This window comes from Vulpes lagopus, chromosome 14 (assembly GCF_018345385.1).
Source record: "Vulpes lagopus strain Blue_001 chromosome 14, ASM1834538v1, whole genome shotgun sequence".
Classification (NCBI taxonomy): domain Eukaryota; kingdom Metazoa; phylum Chordata; class Mammalia; order Carnivora; family Canidae; genus Vulpes; species Vulpes lagopus.
This window is the reverse complement of record NC_054837.1, coordinates 35,390,947-35,417,740: the sequence shown is the minus strand read 5'-3', so window position 1 is coordinate 35,417,740 and position 26,794 is coordinate 35,390,947. Positions and strand designations below refer to the sequence as shown.

The window sequence follows — 26,794 nt, the reverse complement described above, 5'->3', positions numbered from 1 at the left end:
GACCCAGGATCGAATCCCACGTCGGGCTCCCGGTGCATGGAGCCTGCTTCTCCCTCTGCCTATGTCTCTGCCTCTCTCTCTCTGTGACTATCATAAATAAAATAAAATAAAATTCTTAAATAAATAAATAAATAAATAAATAAATAAATAAATAAATAAAGTGCCGGAGATGAAGATGAGTCATCTGACAGTTCGTGTATCAGCTGGCTATCATCCCTGATGGCAGCTAGAACATAAAGGAACTTGGTAAATGAACTGGATACAAAGCCACAGAGGATGGTGACACAAGCCAGAGCTCACCTAGCAGCACAACCCCAAATGGTGGCTCCCTCGGCTCCAAGAGCCACAGCCTCAGATCAGACTCACTTGACCCTGGGCTCCAAAGCACTCCATGCTCCCTGAGCCACATGCCTAGGAGACCAGCTTCCCAATGCCTATCCCTGCAAAGGTGGCTGCTGTGCTTCCTGCTGCGGCCTACGGCTGTGTCTGCCCCAGAGATCCAGCCAAAGCCCCTTCCCATCGCCACTGCCTGCGCCTGCACCAGACACCAGACCTCAAGGTCCCTCCAACCCTGGCCTGGACACCCTGAGGCTTTCACTGTGGCTAAAGCTGCCCCCTTCCCTGCTCATCAGGACATAATCAGGAACAAAAGGAGGCAACTCAGAGGATGTAAGAGAGTGGTCAGAGGACCGTGGGCCCAGGAGGCCCCAATGCCACAGACCAGGGACAGTGAGTCTGCAGAGCAATTTGGCCTATGGATGGACAACTTAATGGGCTTTGCTTCTTCCAGATCTGAGTCACCACCAGTCAACTCACTCCCCAAGGGCTAGAGAACACTTTAGAGCCTCGACTGAATGCAGGTGGGGAAGGAGAAGCCTGAGCCCACAGCCCAGATGCAGGAGGGGGTGAGGGGGTTCACCCACACGAGTCCCCTAAACAGGAGGAATGCATGTGGGCCAGTGTGTTCTCACAGCAACTTCTTGGCCACGTTGCAGGACCTGGACCCCCAACACCCTCTCTGCACATGAGCAGGCCGCAGACATTCCAATTCATCAGATCCCCAGGAAGGCAAACAAATGTGTTCTCAGAGCCACCTTCCCAGGCTGCATGGACAGATTCTAGGTCCTGCGATGTGTTGTAAGCAGGTCCCTGTGGACTGCTCTGGAGTCTCTGGTGTTAGACACAGCAAGGGAGAGCCACGCTCTCTGTCCCCTCTAATGACGTCAGGGGGTACAAGCATAGTGTCTTCTGAGAAATCTTGCAGGTAAAACCCAAATATGTTTACCCTGGCACTTGTCACACACTTTGAGAGAGGAAATGAGAAGCTACACAGCATCTCCAGACACAGTTCTGGAAGAAGTGCTCTTACAGAGGTTTTTGCTTTTGAGAAACTAGGAATAAAACCACACATGAAACATTAATATTAGACCAAGAATGTCATTTTCTTTGCTGTGACAGATAATTGAAAAACCTTGTTGTCACCATCACAATGATCTCTATCACCTCAATGGGACCCACCAAATGGAAATGAATTTAAACAGCCACAGAAGTATGAGCATATGGAGGGTGACAATTGAACCTGCGTCTCTGGGCCAGCCTGGCTGTATGACATCTTCACCCCTTCGCCTCTGGGACACTCTCTCCCCGGTCTGGCCCTGAGCTGTTGTGCTCCATGGGAATCTCCACAACGCCAGGCCCCGGCCCTCCCCACCCCACTGTCACCTAGATCTTTCTCCCAGAGGGATGGTGAGGTCTTTAACAAAACTCTGTGTCACGACCATGGCTTTGAGAACACCTGCCCACAGGTGTCTGCTGAATGCCAGGGTGTGGGAGGGGGCCTGCAAGCCTCCTCCCCTGGTTCCCTCACTGATCCTCCACAAGAGACTGACCTGCTCCACATCAGCCTGCCTGCCTGTCCTGTAGAGACAGCAGGACCCTCCTGCCACCACTCACAGACTTGTGGGGATGGCCCAGGGGCAAACGTGGGCAGGGTCACCGTGCGCTGCCACTCATGGAAACCCCTGCCTCTGTTCTGCTTGCCTGCTCTGCCTGGAGTTCTAGCCCTCGCCTTGGATCCAGCCGCCCAAGCCCACTGCCAGAAGACGGGCTGGCTGAGACAGGAAGAACATCACAGCCCTGACTGGGCGCCTGCTACGCACGGCAGTGAGTCCTTACAGCAGCCCTGTTCGAGGAGGGGTGGCACCATGGTTCTCATGTGCTGAAGAGGAGACCGCACAGCTAGTAAGGATGGTGTTATGCCCCAGCCCATGCTTCCTCCTGCAACCGGCATGCATTGAGCACCTACTGTGTGCCAAGCATGGAGCTCACAGTGTAGTGGGGAAGCAGGCAAATGCACGGGTGAATAAACAGGTTGCTAGTTCCTGCTTGGATGAGGCCTTGATGGACACAAACAGGGACCAGGTCATTGGCGGCCTGCAGAGGACAGGGATTCAGGCACAGCTCCCACGTGACCTCTGATCTGAGGGTTCTCTGGGTCGCTCCTGCATCTTGGAGCCCATGCATACCCGAGTGTCTTTGGTTCCTCTGTTAACCCAAGCCACATTCCCTCTCCCCTTCCTGGATTCCCAGAGCCCCCACTCTCATCCTTCCCAGTGCATCAGGGCCACCCTGGGCAGGATGTCACCCCAGCTCACTCACTTCACAGCCCCTGCCTCAGATGAGACCACATTCCTTCCCTCCATGTACATCTCTGCCTTGCACCTGGCCTTTCTGTCAGAGGATCCAGACAGGAAAGCAAGACCCTTCCAGTGACTCAGTGGATGGGCTCTGCGTGGGACATGGGTCACAAGGGTGTGGGAGACCCTGGAAAGCCAAAGCAATGAGGTATCCCAGGAACAGGCATAGCCTCCACACCTGTGGGGCAGAAAGGTCAGGGGAGGAGGGGACAGGAGCAGAGCCTGGGGTGGGGCCAGGGAGAAAGCAGGGGCCACAGAAGGGGCCCAGCCAAGGCCAGGAGCAGCTGACAGCAGATGCATCACCCCAATGCCCGTCTCTTGTAGGCTGGACTTGCCGGGAAGCCAGTTGTCAAGGGAATCTAAGGCTGAGCAGAATGAAGGATGAGTGGGAGCCAAGCAGCCCCCTCACTGGGGTGCCCGTGGCCATGCACACACTAAACCCTTCACTGCTCCTGACCCATGTGGTTTCCTCTGCTCCCACAACCCACCCTGGTTCTTTCCCGACTTCTGGTCTCCCAGTGGTCTGAATCCAGGCTCTCATTAGCCTGCATCCCTTCAGACCAGCTCTCTGATCCTGGCTGAACCATACACCTTCCTCCAGCCCGTGGACAGCAGGGGCATGTGGCTCCATGGGCCTCCTGGGCTTGGTGACAGTCTCTGGGCTTCACCAGATGCAGCTCTGCTGGCAACACACAGCCAGCAGAGCATCCAGCTGCAGGGGCATGCCACATTCCATGCGGGTGACGTCCTGCCCAGAGTGGCCCTGATGAAATGTGGCATAGGTACGAGTCCACAGCTCTGAGGCCAGGCAGAAACGGGCTCCCCGGCTGGCTGAGGGGCACTGTTGGGAGCCTGACCTAGCATCCACAGACATGCATTGGAGGGATCTCCCCCCACACACAGCCCTACCCCATGCACAAAGACATGGCTCCTCTGTCTTTAAAAAGACTTGTGACTTGCCTTTGTCAGGCTAGCTGCCTCATTAGAGGAGTGAGCTAATGAAGAGCACTCATTAGCACGTGGAGCACTGAATCATGTCACACACACCCCCCTTACCCAGATCATCCCCCCCAGGCACACACACAGCTGGGAACACAGAAACCACTGCAGCCTTTCAAAGACAGGAAAATTTCAGACAGGGAAGCGTTAACAAAAGGGAGGGGAGTTGCCGTGGAGCTGCAGGGACAATCCAGGCAGGAAACACACTGGCAGGAAGCCCGAGCCCAAGGCCCATAGTCACTGGGAGAAGCTGGACTAGGGGCTGGAGGAGACATGGCCACTGCCAGGAAAGCTGCCTGTGGCACACTGAGGGAAGGAGGGCACCTGGCCTCAGCCCCTCCCCTGATCTCCTGCCAGAGCCCCAGCTGATGGGGACCCGGCCCAGCAGAGGGCAGCTCTGGGGTATAGACCCCAGCAGGGGCAGGGTGTGGGCCTGAGAGCAAAGGCCCAGCCCCTACACAGCTAGGGCCTGGGGGATGAGGTCCCTAGCCCTAGTCCCTAGCCCTAGGCAGCCACACCCTGGGAGGCAGGGAGCCTGTGGCCCCATCCCTGAGACTAAAGGTGGGACTGGGGAGCTGTAGGTCCCCAAGATGCAGATGGAATCTGTGTGATCACCAGCTGTATACTCAGGGCAGAGGGTGGGGGGCCATGGCAGGAGCTGCTTCAATGCTGCTGCAAAGAGCATGTACATTCTGTTGGGGGCGGCAAGTGCCTGGGGAGCCAGGGACCTAACCCAGCTGTAAGCATTTGTGCAAATCTAAAACTGCACACTGCTTGATGTGCCAGCCCACTGTAGGGATGCACTCGCAGAGCTGTCTCTCGTCTGCAGGGGCCCAGGGCTGTGACCACCGGATCTGCTGCCCAGGATGCAGGGAGCCATCAGCAGCAGGCAGTTGTGCAAGGGTTCCCCAGCCCCTCCGAGGCAGGTCTGCCTGCTGACTGAGGAAGAAGTACAGAGAAGACACAGAGACCCTGTTTAAAAAGTGAAGCTCTCCCCTGCACAGGGCCCGCCTGGAGCTCTCCCTCTGCTCCCAGGGCCACAGCATCTTCCCCACGGATGTGTCTTATCTGTATGGACACAGAACCCTCCTCCCCAACACAGGCCTGGGAAGAGCCCTCAGGCTCCTGCAGGGCCCCACAGACCCAATCCTCCCCTTTCGGCTCCCATCACCATGATACAGAGTCCTGATGCTTCTGACAAAACCTGGTGAACCATGTGAAGCTCCCGCATCACAGCCCAGAGCTGCCACCCCAACCACGACCTGAGCTCTGGGCCTCCAGTCCCTCGCATCAAACTCTCCTGGATGGGGATCCCTGGGTGGCGCAGCGGTTTGGCGCCTGCCTTTGGCCCAGGGTGCGATCCTGGAGACCCCAGATCGAATCCCACGTCGGGCTCCCAGGGCATAGAGCCTGCTTCTCCCTCTGCCTGTGTCTCTGCCTCTCTCTCTCTCTCTCTGTGACTATCATAAATAAATAAAAATAAAAATAAAAAAATTAAAAAAGAACTCTCCTGGATGGAGACTGGCTGCCCTCCCCCTGCGCCCCCCCCCAATCCTGAGGCCACTGTCCACATCCCCTCTGGAGGCCAGCTCCGACCCCCAACAGCAGCGAGCAGACACTTCTTCCAGAACAGTCTTCAGTAAATGAAGCCATGGCTGCTATTCCCTAGAGTAGCAACCCGGTCTGCTGGGAGGAAAACTAAATCTGGCAAGAGGGGATCCTGACTCTAGAGGGGCACGGTCCCCAGGGCCACAGGGCCCATGGAAAAGCTGAGCTCCCAACAGCACCCAGCCAGCTGCTGCCCCAGAGTGTGTTCCTGTCCCACCTCCAGGGCCTATTTCCATACATCCTGGGTGCTGAGCACAGGGGTCTCCCTGTGTGACAGGAGTGTTGAGGGGAGGGATGGGGCTGCAAGCAGTGGCCCAGAGCTTAGTCAACATGCTTGCCCTAGAGAGGCAGCAAGGTCACAGGGGATGGAGGGAGAGGGAGGGGAGGGGTAGGGGAGGAGTAGGATAAGAGGGCAGGGGATAGGGGAAGGGAGGAGAGGGTAGGGGAGCAAGGAAGGGAGGGAGGCAGGAGCATCATTAACAGGCAGATGGGTCCCCCAGGAGCCTAGGACTCTACCATGCTTCAAAAGAATGAGTGCAAAGGGGTAGTGCAGCATGGGGGGACTCAGTCTTGACAGGCCTGCTGCACCACCACCCAGTCCTGCTCTTCTGGGATGTCACCAGGCGCCTCAGGCTGGCTCTTCAGCCACTAGGCCATCCCTGGGCACCCTCATGCTCGTTTGGAAGTCATTGTCACCTCAGTCAGGCTGGGTGCTTGGGGCTCAGTTCTTGGGGTTGGTTGCTCAGAGCTCAGTACTCAGGCTGGGTTTGACCCTCACCCAATGTCACAGATGGGGAAACCGAGGCTCAGAACAGGCACTTAGGGAAGGCCACATGGTGTGTCAGCAGAGGGACCCTGAGCGTCTGGCTGACCAGGGGGCAGGGTGGGGCCACTGCAGAGGCACCCCAGCAATGGGGACGGGGCCACACACGGTAGGTGCTCGTCAGATTGCTTAAGTGACAGGCATACACGGAGACCTCCACTCGAGGACCCTGCCTACCGTGGTGAGCCAGGCACGTTAGTGTGCTGGCACGGCAGGCCTGGAACACACCCAGCAGGACCACAGATGCAGCCCCAGCCACGCCTTGCAATTAGGTCCCTCCCTAGAGGCCAGAGTGGCTGAGTGGCTTTAGGCAGCTGCACCTGGCAGGATGGCTGCTGAATGCAGGTCCCATGGCCGTGGGCCCAGGGTGGACCAGGGGACTGAGGGATGGGGGTGCTGCAGAGACGAGACTTCCTGCACACACGCGCGCAAGCACCCTGCATCTCTGGCCTCGGGAGGCGTGCTGTGCCCCCGAGATGCCCTTCCTTCCCCATCCTGTGGCTAGATTTAGAAATGCCCAGAAAAGCCTGGAGTTTGCTTTGGGACACAGGCTCCTCTGAGTCACAGACCACAGACTCTGAGGCCGCTGGAGAGGCATTTTACATAAATTCATGAGGCCAGCTGGGAGCCTGCATACATTAGGTCTGAGGGGACTCTTGTTCCAGGGAGAAATACTTGTATCTCCCGTTTCCTCCAAAAGCCCCACATAGTGGATATGTGATTTTCCCACCCTAGGAAAGGGCAAGAAAGGTTTTGCAGTCTTCTCTCTGTTCTGGAGCAGAACAGCAGGGCCAAGGTGAGGAAGGATGGAGGCTGGACCCCAGTGGGGAGGATGGTAGGAGGCGCTGGGGCCTGCCTATACTAGGGGCTTCAGCTGTTCCGTCAGGAAGCTCCATGTGGCCAGACCATTTACTCTAAGAAAATCAAATCCAAAATTTTAGATAATTTCTCTTTTGAGATCTTGGCAAATGAGCTAAAGGAATCATATCCATTGGCCAGCCTCTGGACCCAGGTCTGCTGCGCTGGAGAGGCCCCTGACCCCAGGCCCCCCGCCCTGGGGGCCCCCTGGGGACTGGCTTTCCCAGGTGTTCCCATCCTGGCACAGTGCTCCTGCTGTTCCCCAGCCCCCCGCCCGTCCAGGACAGGTGTCCCTCCCGGGCTGCTCCCAAGGGACCCTCTAGAGGAGCCAAGCAGGGGTGAGGGGGCCTGCGTGAGGCAAAGCAGGGGTGAGGTCACCTGCGGAAGCAGCGCACAGGGTGGGCCTCTGGCTTCTGCCAGCTGAGGGGCTGTGCCCACCATGACCTGGCCTTGGGTGGCACCTTTGCCACTGGCTGCAGCCTTGGTGGGACTGCCCACTATTATACAGACAACCAGACTATGCCCCTGGAATGTGAACCTTGGGTGGGGGTCCTAGAAGCAGGGGGAACTGGTGCGTCTCTACAGCTTCCATAATGTCAGCCCCTCACCCCCTCTCAGTCCTCATGGTCCCAGTTTTCCTTCCTAGGAATCCCATCTCTAAGTCGGCCATGGCGGCCACGGTGACTCCAAACAGGGCCAGGTGATCCGAGACCCACCCCTTCCTGGGTCTGGCTGCCCAGCCCACTGCAGCATCCACCACTGTGGAACCCTCCGTCCCAGTGCCCCTGCTGGCCAGGCCTTAGAGATGACAATTCCAGCGCCTGCCTCCCTGCCCTGGTCCCAGGAGAACAGGTGTGTTTGCCCAAGCCGTCACTATTCACACAGCCAGACGTGGCATCCTGGTATCCCTAAGCTCCTCTCCTGCAGGACTGACCCCTTTGTTCATGCCTGGCTCACGATACACACCTTCATGCGGCCTCTGCCGAGTGCCAGCTCCAAACTACTGGGCGTCGAGGAGGGAAAGCCCTCAACACCCCCACATCTGAGACTGGAGCTTATAAACTGCCTTGTCAAGCTGCTAATTTTATTATTCACTCTTATTACCTAATTCCACACAGATGTGTGCACACCAGCCAGGGCTTCAGTCCAGGGCCTCCCGACCCTGCTAACAGCCCAGACATCACCTTGTACCTCTCTCCTGATCACACACCACAACATGACTTCACCTAGGGGACCTCAAATGGCTTTATAGAGATAAGATATTTGGGGACACCTGGGTGGCACAGTGGGTTGAGCATCTGACTCTTGATTTCAGCTCAGGTCATGATCTCAGGGTTGTGAGATGAAGCCCCACATTGGGCCGGAGCTCAGGGTGGAGTCTGCTTGAGATTCTCTCCCTCTGCCCCTTCCCACCCCCACTTCAAATAAATAAATAAAATCTTAAAAAAAAAAAAAAGATGTCTGTATGCTACTCTGCATCCTGCCCTTTTCACATGATAATGCCTTGGAAATGCCTCCAGATCAGCTGGCATCATTACAATTCACTCGAAAAACTGCACATAAGCTCTTGATGGGATCTTTCTCCTCTTAATGCAGAGGCGAGGAAACTTGTCCTCCTGGCATAGAGGTATCAGAACCTACCCACTCCTTAGCATTAGGTTCGTTAACACTTCGTTATTCTATTATGTTCCCTACACATAAGGTGGCAAATATTTTACTTTCAGCCTCGACATGTTATCTTGCTTTCTGATTTGAATTCTACGATGCAGATACTCATGGTGTGCTGAAAAGCCTCACTCTGGTCTAGACTCTGTTTGTTCTGGTTATCTGCTTTCTTGGACTTATGTCCACACCATGTTGTTTTGTCCACAGGAGCTTCACAAGGATCCCCTTGTGCCATACAAAGTCTCTCCTACTCTTTTCCTGAATTTTCTCAACTACTCTTGGAACATACTATTCCAAAATTAATCTGAAGATAATTTTATCCAATAGGAGAAAACTAATTTCTTGGGATTCTTATTGGATTTGGGTTCAATTTTTAAAGATGCAGAAAGTGAGTTTCAGAGGGGGCCCAACTGGCACAACTGGTCATGATCGTGGCCCCAGATCTATAGGTGTCAATGCAAGGGCTCACTCCCTGCCCTCCTCCTAGAAATGCTCCCTCTGACACACCTGTATGCCCCTCACACAGGGCTCAGAGCCACCTTTCCAATGTGCAGTGTGTTCCCTTATGCCCCCACACCTCTGCCTCATCCTTGCCGCATCTGCTGCTGACCATGAGATAGGGAGCCCTGGCTCTGGGGCTGCTCGTCCGGTCACCTGCTGACAGGAACTAAGCTGGCTGGCCGTCCTCGGCAAGTTCCGGCAGCTCGGTGGTACATGGGCCAGTACACACCACTCCAGGATGACTTCCCGGCAGGGGGCTCTGGGGCACAGGGCTGGACACTTACATAGCTGGCGTGACCAGTGCTCTGGTCAAGGGGGCCCCATGAACCAGCTGCTGGGGGGACCTTGAGGGGTCAGTACTCGGTGGGAGGGGTCCGGGCCTGTTTCCTGCTCACTGTGTCTGGAGCACAAAGCATGGTGCTGCCCATCTCAGGGTCTTGGTTGGTGGAGCCCATCGCTGCTGATGAACAAGCAGGGGGCCCACATCGCACTCCCTCCCATAGAGAAGAGCAAGCAGAGCAAGGCCTGGAACATCCCCCTGGGTCCCAGCCCAGCCCCCCAAGCTCCACGCCGGGGTGTTCCATGGGAGACCTGCTGGGGCACGGTCCAGGGCAGACATGCAGATGGGAGGCGAGGTGCGACTGTGAGCTCCAAGGAGAGACCCTGGATGAAGATGTCCCTTCCCCAGAGGCACCCAGGAAGACCGGGAAAAGCCATCCCTCTGTTCTCACTAAATGAACTGCGCCACAGATTCGACACCTACTTGTAACCGCCTTAATTTTTTATGTTCTTGAGAATGTTCATTTTTAGCATGGATAATTTTGAATCATTTTCAAATCAACCTTTCCTAGCAATGAGCAGATATGATTTGCTTCCACAAAGACACCCACAGACTGTCCAAATCTGGTGTCACCTACATTGAGTGGTGACAGATTTGTATCATAAATGCTGTGTCAAGTTTTTCTTTTTAAGCTCACTGGACTGAGCTGCTTCCTTTCCTCCCTGTCCCACCAACATCCCAAACCCACCTTCCTGCCACACCCACCACCCAGCCGCTCCTTCCACATCGTAGAGGCCCACAGCTTGGACCAAGTTCTCTGCGTGCCAAGGACCCAGAGGACCATCTGGACGCCCAGCAGCAGCCCCAGCTTTAGGATCTGGAGAGCACAGCCGAAGCTGGGGCTCTGCCCCTGGTGACCTCTGGCAAGTCCCCAAGGCCCTCACCTGTACCAGAAGGTGGCCCTCACTCTTATGGCTACATCCAAGACGAGAGCAGGCTCCAGGGAAGGTGCCCACACGGGGCCTGTCTTGCCTGCACCAGTGCTCATAGGCGGTCTGCTCCCCCACTTCCATGACGTCCTCTCTGCCCCCAACATTTCAGTCTGGGGCTCCCACTTGGAGCCCCTGGCCCCCGCCACTGTGTGCATGAGCCTCGGCACCTGCTGCTTCCCCCTAGGCCCGGTGGCTGTGCGCTCCTCCCTGAGGTTCCTCATCTGCACCAGCTTCTCAGGGAGCCCTGCAGGCTACCCCTCTTTAAAACAGCACCGTCACCACGGCCCTTCCTCGCCCTGCCCCATATAGCTTCCACATGCACTCTTTGCCTCAGGACAGAGCATGCTTTCAAGTGCAAGGGCATTTGCGTCCCCACCCGAGGTACCATGATGATTCTGCTGCTAAAAAGCCCAGATTTTTAAAAAGCTAAAATGCTCCCAAAGCCCAGAGGGAAGGTGTCACCTCAATCCAATCCTTCATTGTTGGATGAATCAGTGACCTCAGTCCATCCCCCTCTCTGGGCCTCACGGTCTCCACTTGGCCACAGTGCCCGTGGATTGCCCCCTCCCCCTGGCACATATGTAGGTGGCAGCCTGGTGCCTTTCCCGCTGGAAGGGCTAAAGCAGGTTGCTGACCCCCATGTGGCACCCAGAGGGACATGCTGGAGGCACGTGGGCTGAGGCTCAGGCAAGACAGGCAGAGATGGAGGCACGAGCCTCATGGCAGTGGTGTCCCCAACTCCCTGGTGACAATGTGCAGAGCAGGAGAAGAAGGGATGAGGAGAGACCCGGAACAGGTGGAATTTCGGAGGGCAGCCCATGCAGTCCAGGTAACTGAGGTCCTCTTTCCACTTTGCAGCACTCTGGTACCTTCTACTCCACCCCTATCCTCTGGTACCTTCTACTCCACCCCTATCCTGTGGGACCTCACTGTCCCTGCACTGCTGGCACTGGCGCACCACCCTGACCTCCCTTGCATCTAATCATGCAAAGCCAGAGCACATGCCCCAACTCGGGCAGTACAAGGTAGAGGAGCTGGAGAACACAAGAGAAAGGGGGTGACAGAGGGCCTGGGAGGCAGGAGCCAGAAGGAAAGGATGCCTGTCACCTGAGGGACAGCTGCTGCCCATATATCACTCCCACTGGGACCACCTGGGGGCCACAATTGTCTGAACACAGATTTACCACGCTGGCCACCAGGAAACAGATGGGCTTGCACCCTCAAGCTGGAGACAGCACCAAGTGTCCAAAGCTCTGAATGCTCTTGCTTGAAAGACACCTGACCTACAAGTGCCCAGTTCCGCCTTATGTGTGGCCAGGACTGCCCTCAGCGACCCCAAGTGACAGGGCACTGGGACGTCTGCGCACCCCCACCCCCCAAAGCTTCATCACAGCAGAGTGAAGGGGACCACTCGGGTCTGACACGTGGACAGTGCTGGTGTGTCTAAAGGGGGGACTGTGAGGGGCACATGGCACTACCCCCACCCCGACCTGTCCTCCTAGGGAGGTTTGGAACTCCCCTCTGGCGTCTCTATAAGCAATTCACAAGCAGGACACAAAGTCGATGGCACGTGTTGCGAATGAAGGGGCCTTCCTGCGCTCACTGCCTCCACCCAGGACACTCCAAGCCCAGTCCTGTCTCCTGCATCTACACTTGCTATTCCTCAGCCTGGAATGTTCCCCTCTGCTCCTCCCCGCACCACACCATCAAAATGCCTCTGGTTTGGCACGTGCACCTTCCACAGGCCTCTCTTCAATGTCCTTCACTTGCTGCTGCTGGACATCACTTGCTGCTGTTTGCTTATCTATTACCTGTCTTTCCCACTGGAATATAAAGTCCTCAAAAACAAGACCTCATTGTTTTTCTTATTTACAACTGCACCCCCAGGGTAGGTGCTGATAAGTATTGCTGAATGGCTGTGGATGAGGAGTCTATGCTTAGGTAACACCCCTGAGGCTGCTAGGAGTCCTGCCACACCAGACAAGACTCAGTCCTGCCCGGATCAGGTGCTCTCACCAGTTCCCTGGACCACAGAACCCAGGGAAGGGGGTAGGTTAGGAAAGAGACAGACCCCATGGGGTTAACATGCCAAAGGAAGGGATAGGGGTGGAGCAGGTCTTGACAGTAGAGGGGGCCCCTCCAGGCCCCGGTTCATTTCCTATGCACAGTGCAGGGGAATGGGAGCTCAGGGCACCTGCCCTGATGAGTGGGGGGAGTGCATGGCTCTGCAGGAGGAGGAAGCCTCTGCTCAGTGGCTCCCTGTTCTGTGCAGAGTCATCAATACAACTTTTCAATTTCCAAAACACAGTCTGGGATGAGACAAAACCTGTCTAATAGGTGCCTGGCTTTCCAGGGGCCCCAGGAGATCCCTGGACTGATCCCTATGTCTTTTCCATCCCCCTGCCCTCGGCAGAGAAATTCAAGTTCTACTGGGGTCTAGAAGCCAATCAAGTCACTCACACGCAGGGCTCAGGGACTGATCACAGTTGAGAGGATCCCATCCTGGGGTATCTGCAATTTATAAAACATTTTTTTTTCTCTTCCAAGCTGTGCTTGCCTTAAACCAATGACATGTATGTCAAGTTCTTAGGGCTAACCGTGCAGCCTGCCAGATTAGAAACTGAGGCAGAGAAACCCAACCAGGCTCCAGGGAGGGTCATGGCCTATCTAGAGAGGAGGACAGAAGGCTGTGGGAAATCACCTCCCCACCACAAGGCTTGCTAACCCTGGAGCTGGGAGTCAGGTTAGACCAGTCCAGATCTCCATCTGTAACCCTGTCCCTCTCGTCCCACAGCAGAAACGCTCTGAGGACATGATGTAGCCCCTGTGACACGTCCTCTGGACATTCATGCACCCTAGTATCAGCTTGGGACTCCTGCTGCCCTGGATGCACCGTGAGTCTCCCACAGCACAGAGGCTCCACAGCCCAGGGACCGAAGGCAGAAAATGCTGACACACCTGCCTTCTGCACACAGATCCTCGAGAAGAATCTCAGGTCTGCACAGGAAACCTGAAGCAAAGTTTTTTGTTTTCTTTTGATTTTTTTTTTTTTTTTTTTTTTTTGCTAAACTAAAAAAAAGGAGAGCTTCAAAATGTCCCTAATTGCAGGACCCCCCTAATGAGTGGGGGCTGCCTGTCTGCCCCAAGCCACCCTGTCCCCACCTGCAGCCTAAGGCAGGAAGGGCACTTTGTTGGGGTCCAGGACCCCAACGCCTGGCTCTTACCTCCAGTGGCACCACCTGCATCAGGATGGCGAAGTTGGTGAGATGAGTACAGTGGCAGATGGAGTAGCTGAGGTTTCCTTCAGCAAGCGCACAGCCCTGGTTGGACCAGACCCCTTCTCCGGAGCTGGGGACACAGAACAAAGGAGCGACGGCTGAGAGAGCAGACATGCTGGTGCCAGTTGGGCCACAGGGAGACGGGGGCAGGGGGGGGGGGCGGAGAACACTGTGACCGCCCTGACACACGCAATTCAGGAGGCACAGGGACCCACAGCCCATGAAAATGAGACATGCTCATCCTACAATCCATCAGTCTCACTTCCAGAGAACTCTGAGCTGGGCACCCAGGGGACATGCCTGGGGTCTTTGCCGAGTGACAGGTGATGCCACAGAACATTAGAGCAGCCCAATGCCCGCTGTGGGGTGGGATAAGCAAAGTGTGGCAAACACAGATGTGATAAAATGTGATACATCAGTCGGAGATGGGGGTCAATGCCCTGATGCATCATGGTCTGTGCACAGCCGGGGTGGACGTGCAAGTGTGAAATAGAACAAGGTCACAGATGCTCCATGAACGTAGCCATAAGCTGTGTCTACGGTACTGAGGACACACCCCGACTGGCCACCTCTAGAGAGAGGGTATGAGGGGACCAGATGGAGGCATCTTTGCCTTCTTATGTTTTACTTCTTTACAGAATTGATTTAGGACTTGTGTCACTTCTTAAAGTATAAATCTAGACCAAAATGACCAGGAACAAACATGCTCAAGTGCTAACTGTGGTTTCTTCTCATGGTAGGAATATCAGTGATCATAATTTTCTACGGTGTCTCTCTCTGTATTTTCAAATTCCTAAGAAGATGTTTCCATGGTTCTATTCAGAAATGACAACTTCGAGTTATCAGCAAAGACAGACGTTTGCCTCAGCCAAAGGCAGGACCCTTGGGGAAAGCTTTTATAAAGGTGAACAAATTAAAAGGCAGGAGTTTCTCTCTGCTTTACATTCTATTTTAAGCTGTGGACGTAGCAGATGAGAAATGTGGCCATCCCGGAGGGGTGCTCGTGTCCCTGGGAGCACACACTGGGGACATTCTCATTTCCATGCCTACCAGGAAAGAGGGGTTCACCCAGCCCCTCCCAGCCACCTTACCAGCACGACACGAAACCTCAGATAGCCAGCACTGATGGGACCATCCCGAGGCCCCAGTGTTGCCTCGGCCAGACTGGCTGAGTATTTTGAAGTGCACCCCGGGCTTTAAGGGCTGAGTCCTACTAGGTCCCAATGTGGTCTCCAGAGAAAACCTGTCCCTCCTCCAACTCCGTATCCTGAATGTTCCGGCTTTACAGACAATGCAACAGTGAGGCTCCAGGAGGGTGACCCAGATCATGACCCAGATCATGACCCAGATCATAACCTGGACCAGCGTGCAGCAGGGCCTGGCCCTGGGCACCATTCCCCTCCCCCACCCTGCCCCAGGGGGCCCCACACAGGCAGTACCTAAAGTCCAGGAAGGCACAGTACAGGAACACCTCGTTGCTGCTGTTGGTGGCCTCGTTGCGCTGCCTGCGGGACTGAAATGAAAGGATGGATATGCTTCATGAGGCCGCTGGAGAAGAAGCCAGGCTCCTGACACTGAGCTCAAGTCCCCACCCACAGCCCACAGGACCATGGGGTGATGCCCCAAGGAGCCACTGACTCCATCTCAACCCTGTCGTGGTCACAGAGGGCCATGACATCTGGCCCACCTCACATCTCTCTCTCCTTTGTCCACACCAGCCCAGAAGCCAGGGCTCTTGCCGCAGGGCCTTTGCACCTACTGTGTCCTCCCATGAGAATGCCCTTCCCCCATAACAACACATGCCTGCCCCCATTTCTTATAGGTCTGTGCTGCATGTTACTCCCAGAGCAGCCTTTCTGCTCATTTAAAACGGCACCAACCCAGGCAACCCACGCCCCTTCCTCTTAGTAAGAGCACACAACGAGCCCCTGTCCCACCTGTGTGCTGCTCTATCCCCCGAGCCTGGCCAGAGAAGGCACACGGCAGGCTCTCACTACAGACCGGTTGAAGAAGAGGACAAAGGAACAAAAAAGTGACCAGCTCAACCAGCAACCTTGTTCCTAGGACTCTTATTCTCCCCCCAAAAGAGAAACTTCTAGCCCCTGGACTCTTCTGGGATGCCGGCAGGGGCACTTAACTGCAGCTGCTCTGCCCAAAACAAATCACAGGGGGTTGGCCAGGAGCCACTCACAGGAAGCCTGGGGAGCCGGAGCACTGCTGGGAAGCCAGGGCTGCTCCTGGACACATGATGTGTTACAGATTCCCAATAACTAAGTCAGAACCTCTCCTGTGGCCGCCTGCCACTCACTCCACTGTCTCATCTGCTCTCGAGACCCCAGCCCACCTCCATCTTGGGGCTTCATGTGCCGGCGTGGCAGTCAGCCTTCTGCAGGGCAGGTGAGCAGCTGGATGGGACAGCTCCCTTGTCACCCCAGCACCAGACACATAAGCTCTTCTTTCCGGGCGCCGGGCTGGGCCTATAGCAGCCCTGACAGGTACCCTCGGGACCCACAGCAAACACCAGATGGCTCATCCATCATCTTCTTCGCACTAGAACCATGGATGACGGACCCCAAGTGCACAACACAATTATATTAATACCACTTATTCCTGATATTTGGGCAAATGTTATCCTTATTCCTTTTGTTTTCCCTTCTGGTATCTTAATGGTTACTGTCATACATTATGGGGTTTCTCAAAATTGCCCGTGCCCGGAAACTCTGTAGAACCTTCCTGCCCAGGACCATGGTTGGCTCCTCCTCCAATCACTCCCATTTTCACCTCCTAGAGATGTTTCCCCATCGCTGTCTCCTTTACCTGGTTCATCTTTTCACAGCGCTCAACACAATCTGAACATCCCTGGTTATTGCCTGTCCATCTGCTTATCGCCTATGTCCCTCCACTAGAGTAAGGCCTCATGCAGCAGGAATGCCAGCCGTCCCCCAGGGTTAGCCCCTTGCACATGCACAGCATGTGAAAGTACTCGCTGTGTGAGTCAGGGTGGAAACACCCCCTTCCAGACAGGTAGGAGCAATTCCTGATTTCCAAGAGCACCTGTGGGGATATCCACTCGGCACGGCCCATGGCACTGGATCGCAGAAGAATATGCCTCAGAAATCTCCGAGTACATGCCAGGTCAGGGCAGAGGGACTGGTGTTCAGGGAGATGAGTCTAGCTGAACCTCACACCCTAAGAGAGGGCAGAGTGGCCCAAGCAACACAGCCCAGACTCAAGAGATCCATGCAAAACCCTCAAAGGGCTAAACCTCTGTTTATTCTTACTCTGTTCCCAGACTCTGACCTTGTCCCTGGTGCCACCTGGGCCACCTTCTGGTGCTCTTTCCCACGCTCACCACAGAGGTTGGTTTTACAAGTGCATCACCCATCCCTGGAGCCACCACAGGCAGAACCCGGGCTGGGGCCAGTGCCTGGGGCTTCTCAAGCTCTTAAATTTGAGACACACGTTCCTCCCCGCCACCCCTCACTCCCCGGCCCATCCCCTCAATGTCCCAGCTGCCGTGAACACTGCACTCAGATACAGAGAGCCCCATCTTGCAGCCACTTGGGAACACAGAAGGTCATTAACAGGGTAACCACAACACGCAATCCCACAAAATCCAAAGTACAAATGAGGACCAGGCGGTGACCTCCACCTGGAATCACTGAGGCGTCCTCGGCCCTGAATGGCCTTGGACTCACTTTCCAGGACACATCAGGTGTCACTGTCCACAGGCAGGTGCACTAGAGTGTTCCTGTGCCCTGGAAAGGCAGGTGGACACCAGGCAGGACTGGACAGTGGACTGAAGCCAGGATTACATGGGACCGGTGTGCTGAGGCCCCGAGGAAGAAGCAGTGCTCTCTCCCACTGCCCGCAGTGTGGAGCTGGCTCCCCTCACTTCTGGCAGAAGGGACCCCTCCTAGTCCCAACCCTCTGGCTCCAGATCCAAATTCGAGGGGACTTAACAATCATCCCCGAATGCAGCAAGCCAGCATGTGTGTGGTCGAGAGGGTGGAGGGGCAGACGGCGCTCCCTGGGTCCGAAGCCAAGGTCACACCCTGCCAGAGTTGGGAAAGTCCTGTTCTGACATCCAAGGTTCCTCCTGGCGCGGGAACAGCAGACCGCCTCCCCATGTCTGAGTTTGCAACGCAACTGGAATAGAAGCCCTCAGCACGTCTCCAAGAAAGGAGGCCTAAAACATTCCTAGGAGCATGATTTATGAACACACGGGGAGCAGTGATGCCAGAAAGAGGAAGGTGAGTCATCCATGTTATGGCCTGATTTTCCGGAAAAATGTGGGAGGCGTCAACGCCCAGCAGCCTTGCATGTGCCATGACCAGGGAATGGGGTGCACTCACATGGGTGATGGGGAGAGCCATTATCTGAACCCCTCCTGTGCCCCAAAGCCGAGGCCTGCGGTTGACAGAGAGAGGGCCTCCCAGCAGAGAGCTGGCCCTGCTCTCTGCCCCCTGACTGCCACAGACAAACCCCCCTTCCGTGTCACCCGGCCCGCAGAGTGCCTCCTGCGGGAATACTCCCTTGGACAACCCTGCCGTTCAGTAGATGTCAATGGGAGTAGTCAAGTACTCACTGCCTACTGCTCGTAATCAATGTTCAGAAGGGCGTCTGCTCTGGGAGACACGTATTAGGAGAGGAGAAAAATCTATCAGATAACCTGTAAATGTTCCTTGCTTAGAAACGCGTTTGCTTTTTTTTTTTTTTAATTTTAAGATTATTTATTTATTTATTCATAGAGATGCAGAGAGAGAGAGAGAGAGAGAGGCAGAGACAGGCAGAGGGAGAAGCAGGCTCCATGCAGAGAGCCTGACGTGGGACTTGATCCAGGGTCTCCAGGATCGCGCCCTGGGCTGCAGGCGGCGCTAAACCGCTGTGCCACCAGGACTGCCCAGAAACCTGTTTGCTTTTCACCCAAGTATATAGTTCTTCCTACAAACAAGGTGAGGAGACACTTGCTGTCACTGCCCCAAGCAAACACACAGAAAGCTCCATGGTCCTTAATTCTGACCTTCAGTAGAGCAATGGAAGGAGACAGAGGCCCCAAACCCAGCACACGGGAAGGTGCACGGGAACATCACCTGGCTCATCTCATAAGCTGGGGGCCAGGGCTCCAAATGGCTGAGATGTCCCAGCTTGGAGGAAAGTAAGAGAAATGGAAGTCATGTTGGAAGCTGATGAGGAAACCCTTCAATCAGCCTCAAAGTCCTGGTGTTGGAGGACATTTCTTGCCTTTGTGAGCATGGGAAAGTGGGCGCAGCCCCTCCCAATGGATGCTCACACAGGCCCCAGCAGCAGGGGCAGGGCCCTGATCACCTCCAGAAAGGGCAAAAGGCCGAGGTGGGGAAGTGAGGCCTGTGACCCAGTGGATTGGGGTCTCAGCGCCCCCAGCCAGGGCCCAACACAGGTGGGCAGTGTGGGGACACTGAGGACATGCCTGAGTGCTGCGCTCACATGCACACAAGGTCCCCTTCACCCCAGGCTGCATCTGGACCACAGGCACCCTTATTCAAGGCATCAGGCAGGTCATCCAAGGACACCCTCAAGACCCTGACACAGGCCCCTCACCCCTTCCCCGTCCAAATGCTGCCTGAACCTCCACCTCCCCCAACCCTTCCAGGCCAGAGGCCCCTTTGAGCTGGACTCAGCTGGACGTGGGTGTGTCCTGTCCAGAGACACGTCGGGAGCACACGATGCAGATGTGTGGTGCCTGCAGGAGCTCACATCTGTCTTCAGGTGACAGCCCAACCTCCCCACCTGCCTCTTCCGTCCACCTGCAGCTGAGCACGGCCTGGAGGTCAGCACGCACCATGGCCAGCCCGGACCAGGTCAGAGATGCGCACTGAGCCCTGGGGACCAGGGGCCGTGGGAACGTGGGGCTCGCACGACTCCAAAAATGAGTTTCCCTGTTTTTTTCCACTGCCCTGTGGGATTCTGGGACACTCCAGAGGGAACTGAACTCCCAGTGCGATCCTGCAGGGCCTCCCCCATCCCCTGTCCTGAGGACTTGGGATCCCCAGTGGGGAGCTCACAGTCAGCACGTCTGCCGGCACCTGGGGGAGGGGGCGCACACGAGGGACGGTGCTGGCAAGTCCCACACGGTCTGCAGCCTGCCTCGAGTCATCCCTGGCCCTGGTGACACCGAGTCCTAAGCTTTCAGGGAAAAAGGTGCCAGACGGGGCCAGACGGGACCCTGTGTGCAGCATGGAGCAAACCAGGGGAGCCAAAGTGGGCAGGAACGCGGAGGCGAAGGCAGCTGTGCGTGCACTCTTGTTGGTGTTGGACTTCGGGGATGTTTCCAAAAGTCTCCATCCCCATTTCACGCAAAGAAGTTGCAGAGATTCTTGTTTTTTAATTAAAGGAAGCTCTTGTGTTGAGCTGCAGACACTGTGTTTGTTGCTGCCCCGTCCAGTGTGGCGCACGTGGGGTCATGGCACCTTCCCGGCCCCGATGTTCAGTGTTCACCTCGCCCTTGGAGCCAGCCCTCACCGCCCTCCCATTCCAGTCTGAAAGAGGACGCTGGAAAACACATCAGGATTCATCTAAATGAAGACAAATTCACACAAGTCGCAATAATGTATTTCCTCTGCAAAACACGGGATCCTCAGTTTTCTTGAATCCTTTCGTCCCATTAGAAAATAGGCTCCTTAAAGAACCAAGTGCCACTCGTGTCTGTTCTGATGCTTCAGAAAGTACCTTCCATGTGCACTTACAAGCCCAAGATCACACGACTGCCCCAGCACATAGGCTGGTTTCCTGAAGGAAAATGAGTTACAAAGACAGGTCCTGACAGGTAGCCCCAGTTGGACAGAACAGAGTAGAGAACCCAGGAACGACCCCGCACGGTGCCGTGAACTCACATCTGACGGAGCAACAGGGTGGCTCCATGAAGGAAGCATAGATCTTCCCGCACACAGCGCCAGGGCAAGTGGGCGCCCACAGGCAAACACACACAGAACCACACACCCCTCCACCTAATGTCACATCTTATACAAAATTAACTTAAGATGGATCCTCTGTGAAGCATTAAACATGAAACTATAAGAATTTATGAGGTAACACAGGAGAAAACCGTCCATACCCAGAGCCCGTCAAAGAGTAGTTGGCTAGGACGCCAAAAATACAATCCACAAAATTTTTTAAATCAATAGATCAGACTTCTAAAAATTAAGAACTTCAGCTCTCTGAAACACCCCGTGAAGAGGACACGAAGACAAACCACATATCTGACATGGGAGTGATGTCTAGAATAGAGAATTCTCACAATTCAACTCTAAAAAAAAAAAAAAAAAAAACCCAAGAATCCAGTTAGACAATGGACAAAGGCAGGCAGGAGACATCACACAGAAGAGGACACACAGAGAGCCAGAAAGTCCCAGAGCAGATGTCAAGCTGCCAGCCATCAGGGAGTGAAGACCCCAGTGGGAATACCAGGAATAAAAACCAGGCACTGTAACAGATGCTGACGAGCACATGGGTGTTGACTGCTCACACCAGGCTGGTGGGAACGTGCAATAAGGCAGCCACTCTGGAAAACAGCCTAGAAGTTTTCAAAAATATTAAGAATCCTTACCCTACGACCCAACAGGTGCATTCCTGGGTATTTATGCCAGAAAAATGCAAGCTGTTTCCACAGGAAAACCTGCACATGACTCAACATAGCAGCTCTACTTGCTCAAGTCAACACCTGGGAACACCCATAACCTCCTGTGCCGGGGGTGGGTGCTTGAGCACACTGGGACCCCCACTGCCAGGGGCGACCACCCGCCCTCACAAACACCTATACCTGATATAGCAACAACCTGGACAGGCCTCGGGCATTCGGCCACGTCACAGGAGCCAAGCTCAAAAGGCGACACGCTGTGGTTGTCTTTCTCAGGAGGATGGATCCTCCGGATGGAAGGCAGGATACTGGTTAAGGATGGGGCAGTGCAACAGGACACCGTTGCAGGGTAGAACAGGTGGGCAGCACAGTGTCCATGGTGGTTCTGGGAGCCCCACCTGACTCCAAATGACAGCCAGTGCTCATCTGGTTCTGCAGCTGCACAATGGGTTAGAGCAGCTCTAACCACAGGGCAGACTGGGTACGGGGTAGGGCGGTCCTCTTCCTACCACCTCTGCAACCTCCTGTGACTCTAACCTTATCCTGAAATAAGAGGTTTTAAATGGGTTAAACCACATCAGATCAACTCTAAGAAAGCCATGTTTTCCAGCTGGAGGAGCACAGGCTTGAGGGGGGAGCAGGTATGTGCCTGGCTAAGCAGAGCTTCGGGATTTAGGCCTCATGAGGAGGACCTGACTTCTGCACAGCATGTACAACCCTCCTGTGCAGCAGAGGAGCCCCTGGGCGCAGACTTACTGTCACCGCAGTGGAAAATACGACCCCTCCCCCCGCTCCCCAGCACCTCCTGCCTGCACAAGCACACACACAAGGCACACCCAGGACCCTGCTCCTCCCCGGGGCTTCCTCCCACCTTCTGGGGCCCTGGTGGCTCTGCCAACACCCACGTCTGCATCCTGAGGTGTATGCTTTGTCCTCACTGAAGCACAGGATCTCTTGTGTGGTCTGGGCCAGAAACAAAAGAAGCCGTTCTCCCTTATTCTGCGGAGGGTCCGGCCGCAGCCCCTGTGTCACATTCCATCCTCCACCCACATCAAACAGTCAGACTTTGCTCCTAGACCTCTTTCTGAGATGCTTTTTTCCCAGATGCCTCTTGCTCATGGAATATTTGTGTTATAAATTATTTCTCCCTAGACACCTGGTTTAAATATTTCAGAAGTGCTCTACGAACTTAATTTTGATGTCATCTGTACCGTGATATAAAAACGAAGAGCATCAGAACTTAAAACACAGCCTCAGCAATGGTCTGCTGATCTCTCCCCGACGGATCTCTGCCTTCCCCTCTTGGCCCTCCCTGCCTTGCATGGCCCGCATGCCCAGAGCTGCAGTGCCAACACAGTCTCCGTAGGGTAGGAGTGGCTGGTGACCCTGAAATCAATCCTCTCTGTTGGTCCCTGTTTCCAGTGCCACACATGTAAGTGTTCCTACAGCCAGAAAATCTTCCTGATTTGTGAACTGAAGTTTGGCCTCTAACGTTCATCTGAAACAAAGGGCTGGCAATCAGAACAGATTAGCACTGCTTCCACGCAGATCAGCCCTCCTCAACTGGGAGGGAAATGTATTGTTTTCATTACACAAAGTACAGAACAGAAATGGCAATATAAACCTGTAGCTGCAGGATTTGCAGATACTCAGAAAACTGCAATTATAGGTGTGTCCCAGGGGGCCACACCAGAGAGTCTAATACTTTTATTTTTATGCAGATAATGGTATGGGTTGGAAAGGTTCTAAAATTCTGATCTATTTTACAGCCTGATTCTGTGGCTGCTAATAATAATGGGGTCGTGTTGATGATCTTGAACTCGCCTATAAACCACATTAAAGACGATGCTATTTCCCTGAAAGGTGAGTGGTATGACTCAGAGGATGCAGGAACAGAACCCACCATGTGCATTCCAGAACCGGGCATGACACAGGTGCTCGGGCAGTCTCCCCGCCTGAGCTGGGATACATCCATCAACCCCCCCCACACACACATTTTCCAGTTTGCTACTCTGTTATACACGTTCACAAGTAAAACGTTCTCCTAGGCCTTAAACACACACACATTCTTTTAATAAAGAATATATAGTCCTCCCTTTCCATTACCTTCCCACGTGTTAGGAGAGCATCTTTCACAAAGGTGAGATCATGACTCTCCAACAGACCTGAAACGAACACGTATTAAGGGAATTATTTAACTCACTAGTGAGCAAGGCAAGTGTGAAGATGTTACTGCCACTTCTCAGGATCCCAATAATCATACAGGAATGAGCCATGCGGATGTTGAAATAAATGTGCTCAGCAGACATGGAGCTGGCAAAGCTGGTCACCATCCCCAGGGAAGTATCATTCAGGTGACTGTGCACGTCCGGCAGATGAAAGCTCAACAGGCAGAGCTAAGGACATAAATACCAACTGCGGACAAGCAGGTAGCGGTCCAGGGGCAGGTCTGACCGAGGTGGACAGGAAACGGTTTGTATGGCCAAAAGCCAAAGGCCCTGGCATGTGAGCACAGCCCCAGCAACTCCTGAAGCAAGCTCCTGTCATTCTCGGGGCACGAAAGCCATACCAGAGCCTTTCCAAACCAGGGAGGAGCTTCTAACGACACAGACCTTCCTGATCTGCCAGGGCACACTGGTGGAAGTGAGCAGCCGCGAACAAAGAACGGCTCTGAGAAAAAATAACTAAGACACGTGTAACACCTGGGGGCATCAATACGAGGGCGAGGCATCCGCGAGCCAGCCAGGTGGGCAGGAAGCAGCGCACAGAGTGCACGGCCGTGCCGCCCTGGTCTAGCAGTGGGGCAGGTGCGACCCCATGGGAGGGCCTCGGAGGAGGATGTGTCCTAGAACTCTGCCTCCGGGCTGCCCATGACCTCGAGCGCTGGGCTCTTACCTCAGTTCCTCTCTCTCTGCCTTCTGTCCCGAGACCACCCCCGGCCGGATCTAAGCTCGTCGGTGCATTTTTCTCCCCGGCTAGTCCTTGGAAAGAGAAGCCTGTCCCTGCTGCAGGAGCCACCTGGACTTGGCAATGTGGCGCTGCCTCACTGTCACCCCCAGGAGCCCTGGAAGCCATCCCTGGGCTCCCCAGTGTCAGTGACAATGATGTGAACCAGGGTAATAACTCCCTGAGGACACAGCACTCCTGCTCCCAACAAAAGGTGTGCGGGCTTCAGAGCGCCCTTTGGGGCCGAGTTCAGGGGCGGATGGGGACATAGACGCGGAAATGTGCTGTGACTCATGGCTGGTCGGTGGCCCCTGACTTCTTGGAGCAGGTGGTGGGAGCTGGAGCAGCTCAGGCCACTGGGCCCTTCCCAGGACTGGATGCTCCGGTTCCCTCAGACACCAGCTGGGCCCTGAGCTGGCAGCTGCAGCAGAGACTGGGCACCATCAGACACAGGGAGGGGGCTCCTGGTCAGGGGGGCAGAGTACAGCCTTTCCAGCTGGTGGTGTGGGCAGTAACCCCCTCAGCTCTACTCCTGAGAGCTTGTCCTTTCCAGTCTAATCAAGGGAGTGCTGTGTAGACACACCCAGTTAGGTCAGGAGGCCCACAGCTCTGAGCTCCCAGGGCACAGAAGCTGTGATCTCCGTCTCTGGAGGAGCGACACAAACCATGTGAATTAGGGTGGGGGGGACAGAAGAGGTTACAGCCACCCTCTGGCATGGGCTCCAGCCCATCTCTAGGCAGGTCTCAGACTCAAGAGGTCTCAAGAGGCATGTCTCCAGCCCCGGACAGAACACCCTCTCTGATTAGCATATGCTGGTCAGGAAAGGCTATAAAGCCATTGGGGCACCTGGATGGCTCAGTGGTTGAGCATCTGCCTTCAGCTCAGGTCATGATCCTGAGGTCCTGGGATCGATCCCACATCAGGCTCCCCCACAGGGAGTCTGCTTGTCCCTCTGCCTGTGTGTCTCTGCCTCTCTCTGTGTGTATCTCTCATGAATAAATAAAATCTTAAAAAAAAAAAAAAAGGACATCTACTGCTCTCCCAAAAATTGTACACTCCAGAAAGTATGTCCTTACTGGGGTTTTCTAATCATTTACAGAGAGGACGCCTAGCAGAAATTTCCCATTTAAGCACAAACATCCAAGTTGTTTCAAATAAATAGCAGAAAATGAAATGGAGCGTGCCATTGTTGCTGGCATCAATCAAAGGAACAAGGATTTCTTGTTTCTTGGAGCACATCAGTGTAACCCTACATCTCACACAGGTGTGAACATCACAGGAGGATGCACCACCATCATCCCTCCAGCTGAACCCCAACACTGAACATGGAAGTAGGCCACAGTTCATGATCTGGAAATTTGGGCTAGAAACAGCTAGTTGCATTTCATGTGAGCAGCTCCGGACACCTGGCAACCCTAGGAAGGCACTTCCCAGCTACACATGTGCCAGGGTGTCCCGCTGAGAACCACAATGCAATGCTGTGGATTCTCACTCAGGGACGGGATGCGGTTGTATCGTGGGCTGCTGGTAGTCAGCGAGTAAATGCCGCCCTAATGGGACATGCTGAGTCCACAGCCTCCTGCACAAATGCCTGGAACCGTAAGGTGCAGCATAAGCTCCAAACATTTGCAAAAGAAATCTTTTCGCCCAGTTTCATCGGGACCAGACCACAGGGACAAGACCAAGCCAAGGCAGAGGAAGGACGACTTCCTGACCACCAAGCGTGACATCTATGAGCCAGAAACAATCGTCCCACTTTCCCAGTGTCAGTTCAGACCTTCTCCTGCTGCACCTCCCACTGCACTACTTCTGCCTCTGGGCCACGGGGCTGCCCATCCCACCACCAGCACCCAGGAGAGGCAAGGCCAGTCCCATCCAACAGGATCCATCCCCACAGGAGGCCCCCAGTTCAGTCCCCCTCTCCCTGCCACTGGCACGGGAGCCCCTGCAGCACACGCTCAGTGGCTCACAATGATGCCCCGTGGCTCAGCATGGATCCTATGACAGACATTTGCCAGGAGACCGCTCCTCTGAGCCCCTCTGGTGCACGAGATCATTTCGGGTGGTACACAGGCTTGGCACAGACACCAGACAATGCCAGGACAGGCATTCCACTCCCAGAATCTCCAGCCACAGCTACTTAGAAAAGCGGGCCTTTAGGTTGAAAAGAAGTTTATCAATGTAGCGGCAGAGAGGGGGGTGGGGTATGACTGTGCAAACACTGTCGGGTGGAGCAGAACGGGAGATCCTGAGAAGAGTTAGGGCCGTGCATGGCAGTGCCTCGCCCAGGAGCTTTTCGCTGCGCGGTGCCAGCCACCACACTCCACTCTGCTGCACCTGCCTCACACCGTCCGCCGGTGCAGCCCTCACATCAGCCCACTGTTCAGAGGAAGCTGAGACCAGAGACCTCAAGGGCCCAGCCTGGGGCCACACAGCTCACATGTGACGGAGCCGGGACTTGAACACAAGAGTTGGTTTCAGAGCTTGCTCTCAGCCCCATGCAACGTGGTGGCTGCTCTCTGTGCTCACATG

At 54.9% G+C, this 26,794-nt stretch overlaps 1 protein-coding gene across 4 annotated transcripts in view; it reads right to left on the bottom strand.

The window, feature by feature from the left end:
* Nucleotides 1–26,794, bottom strand: part of ADGRD1 (adhesion G protein-coupled receptor D1) — a 128,068-nt gene that overhangs the window by 31,928 nt on the left and 69,346 nt on the right. For all 4 annotated transcript variants that reach the window (XR_005983805.1, XR_005983806.1, XM_041729308.1 and 1 more), the window contains 2 exons: nucleotides 15,140–15,213; nucleotides 13,647–13,770 (listed from right to left, as the gene is read on the bottom strand). Coding sequence is in view for 2 of the 4 variants with exons in the window: in XM_041729308.1 (XP_041585242.1) it covers nucleotides 13,647–13,770; nucleotides 15,140–15,213 (198 nt within the window). In the remaining 2 variants the exon portion in view is untranslated. The remainder of the gene's footprint in view (nucleotides 1–13,646; nucleotides 13,771–15,139; nucleotides 15,214–26,794) is intronic.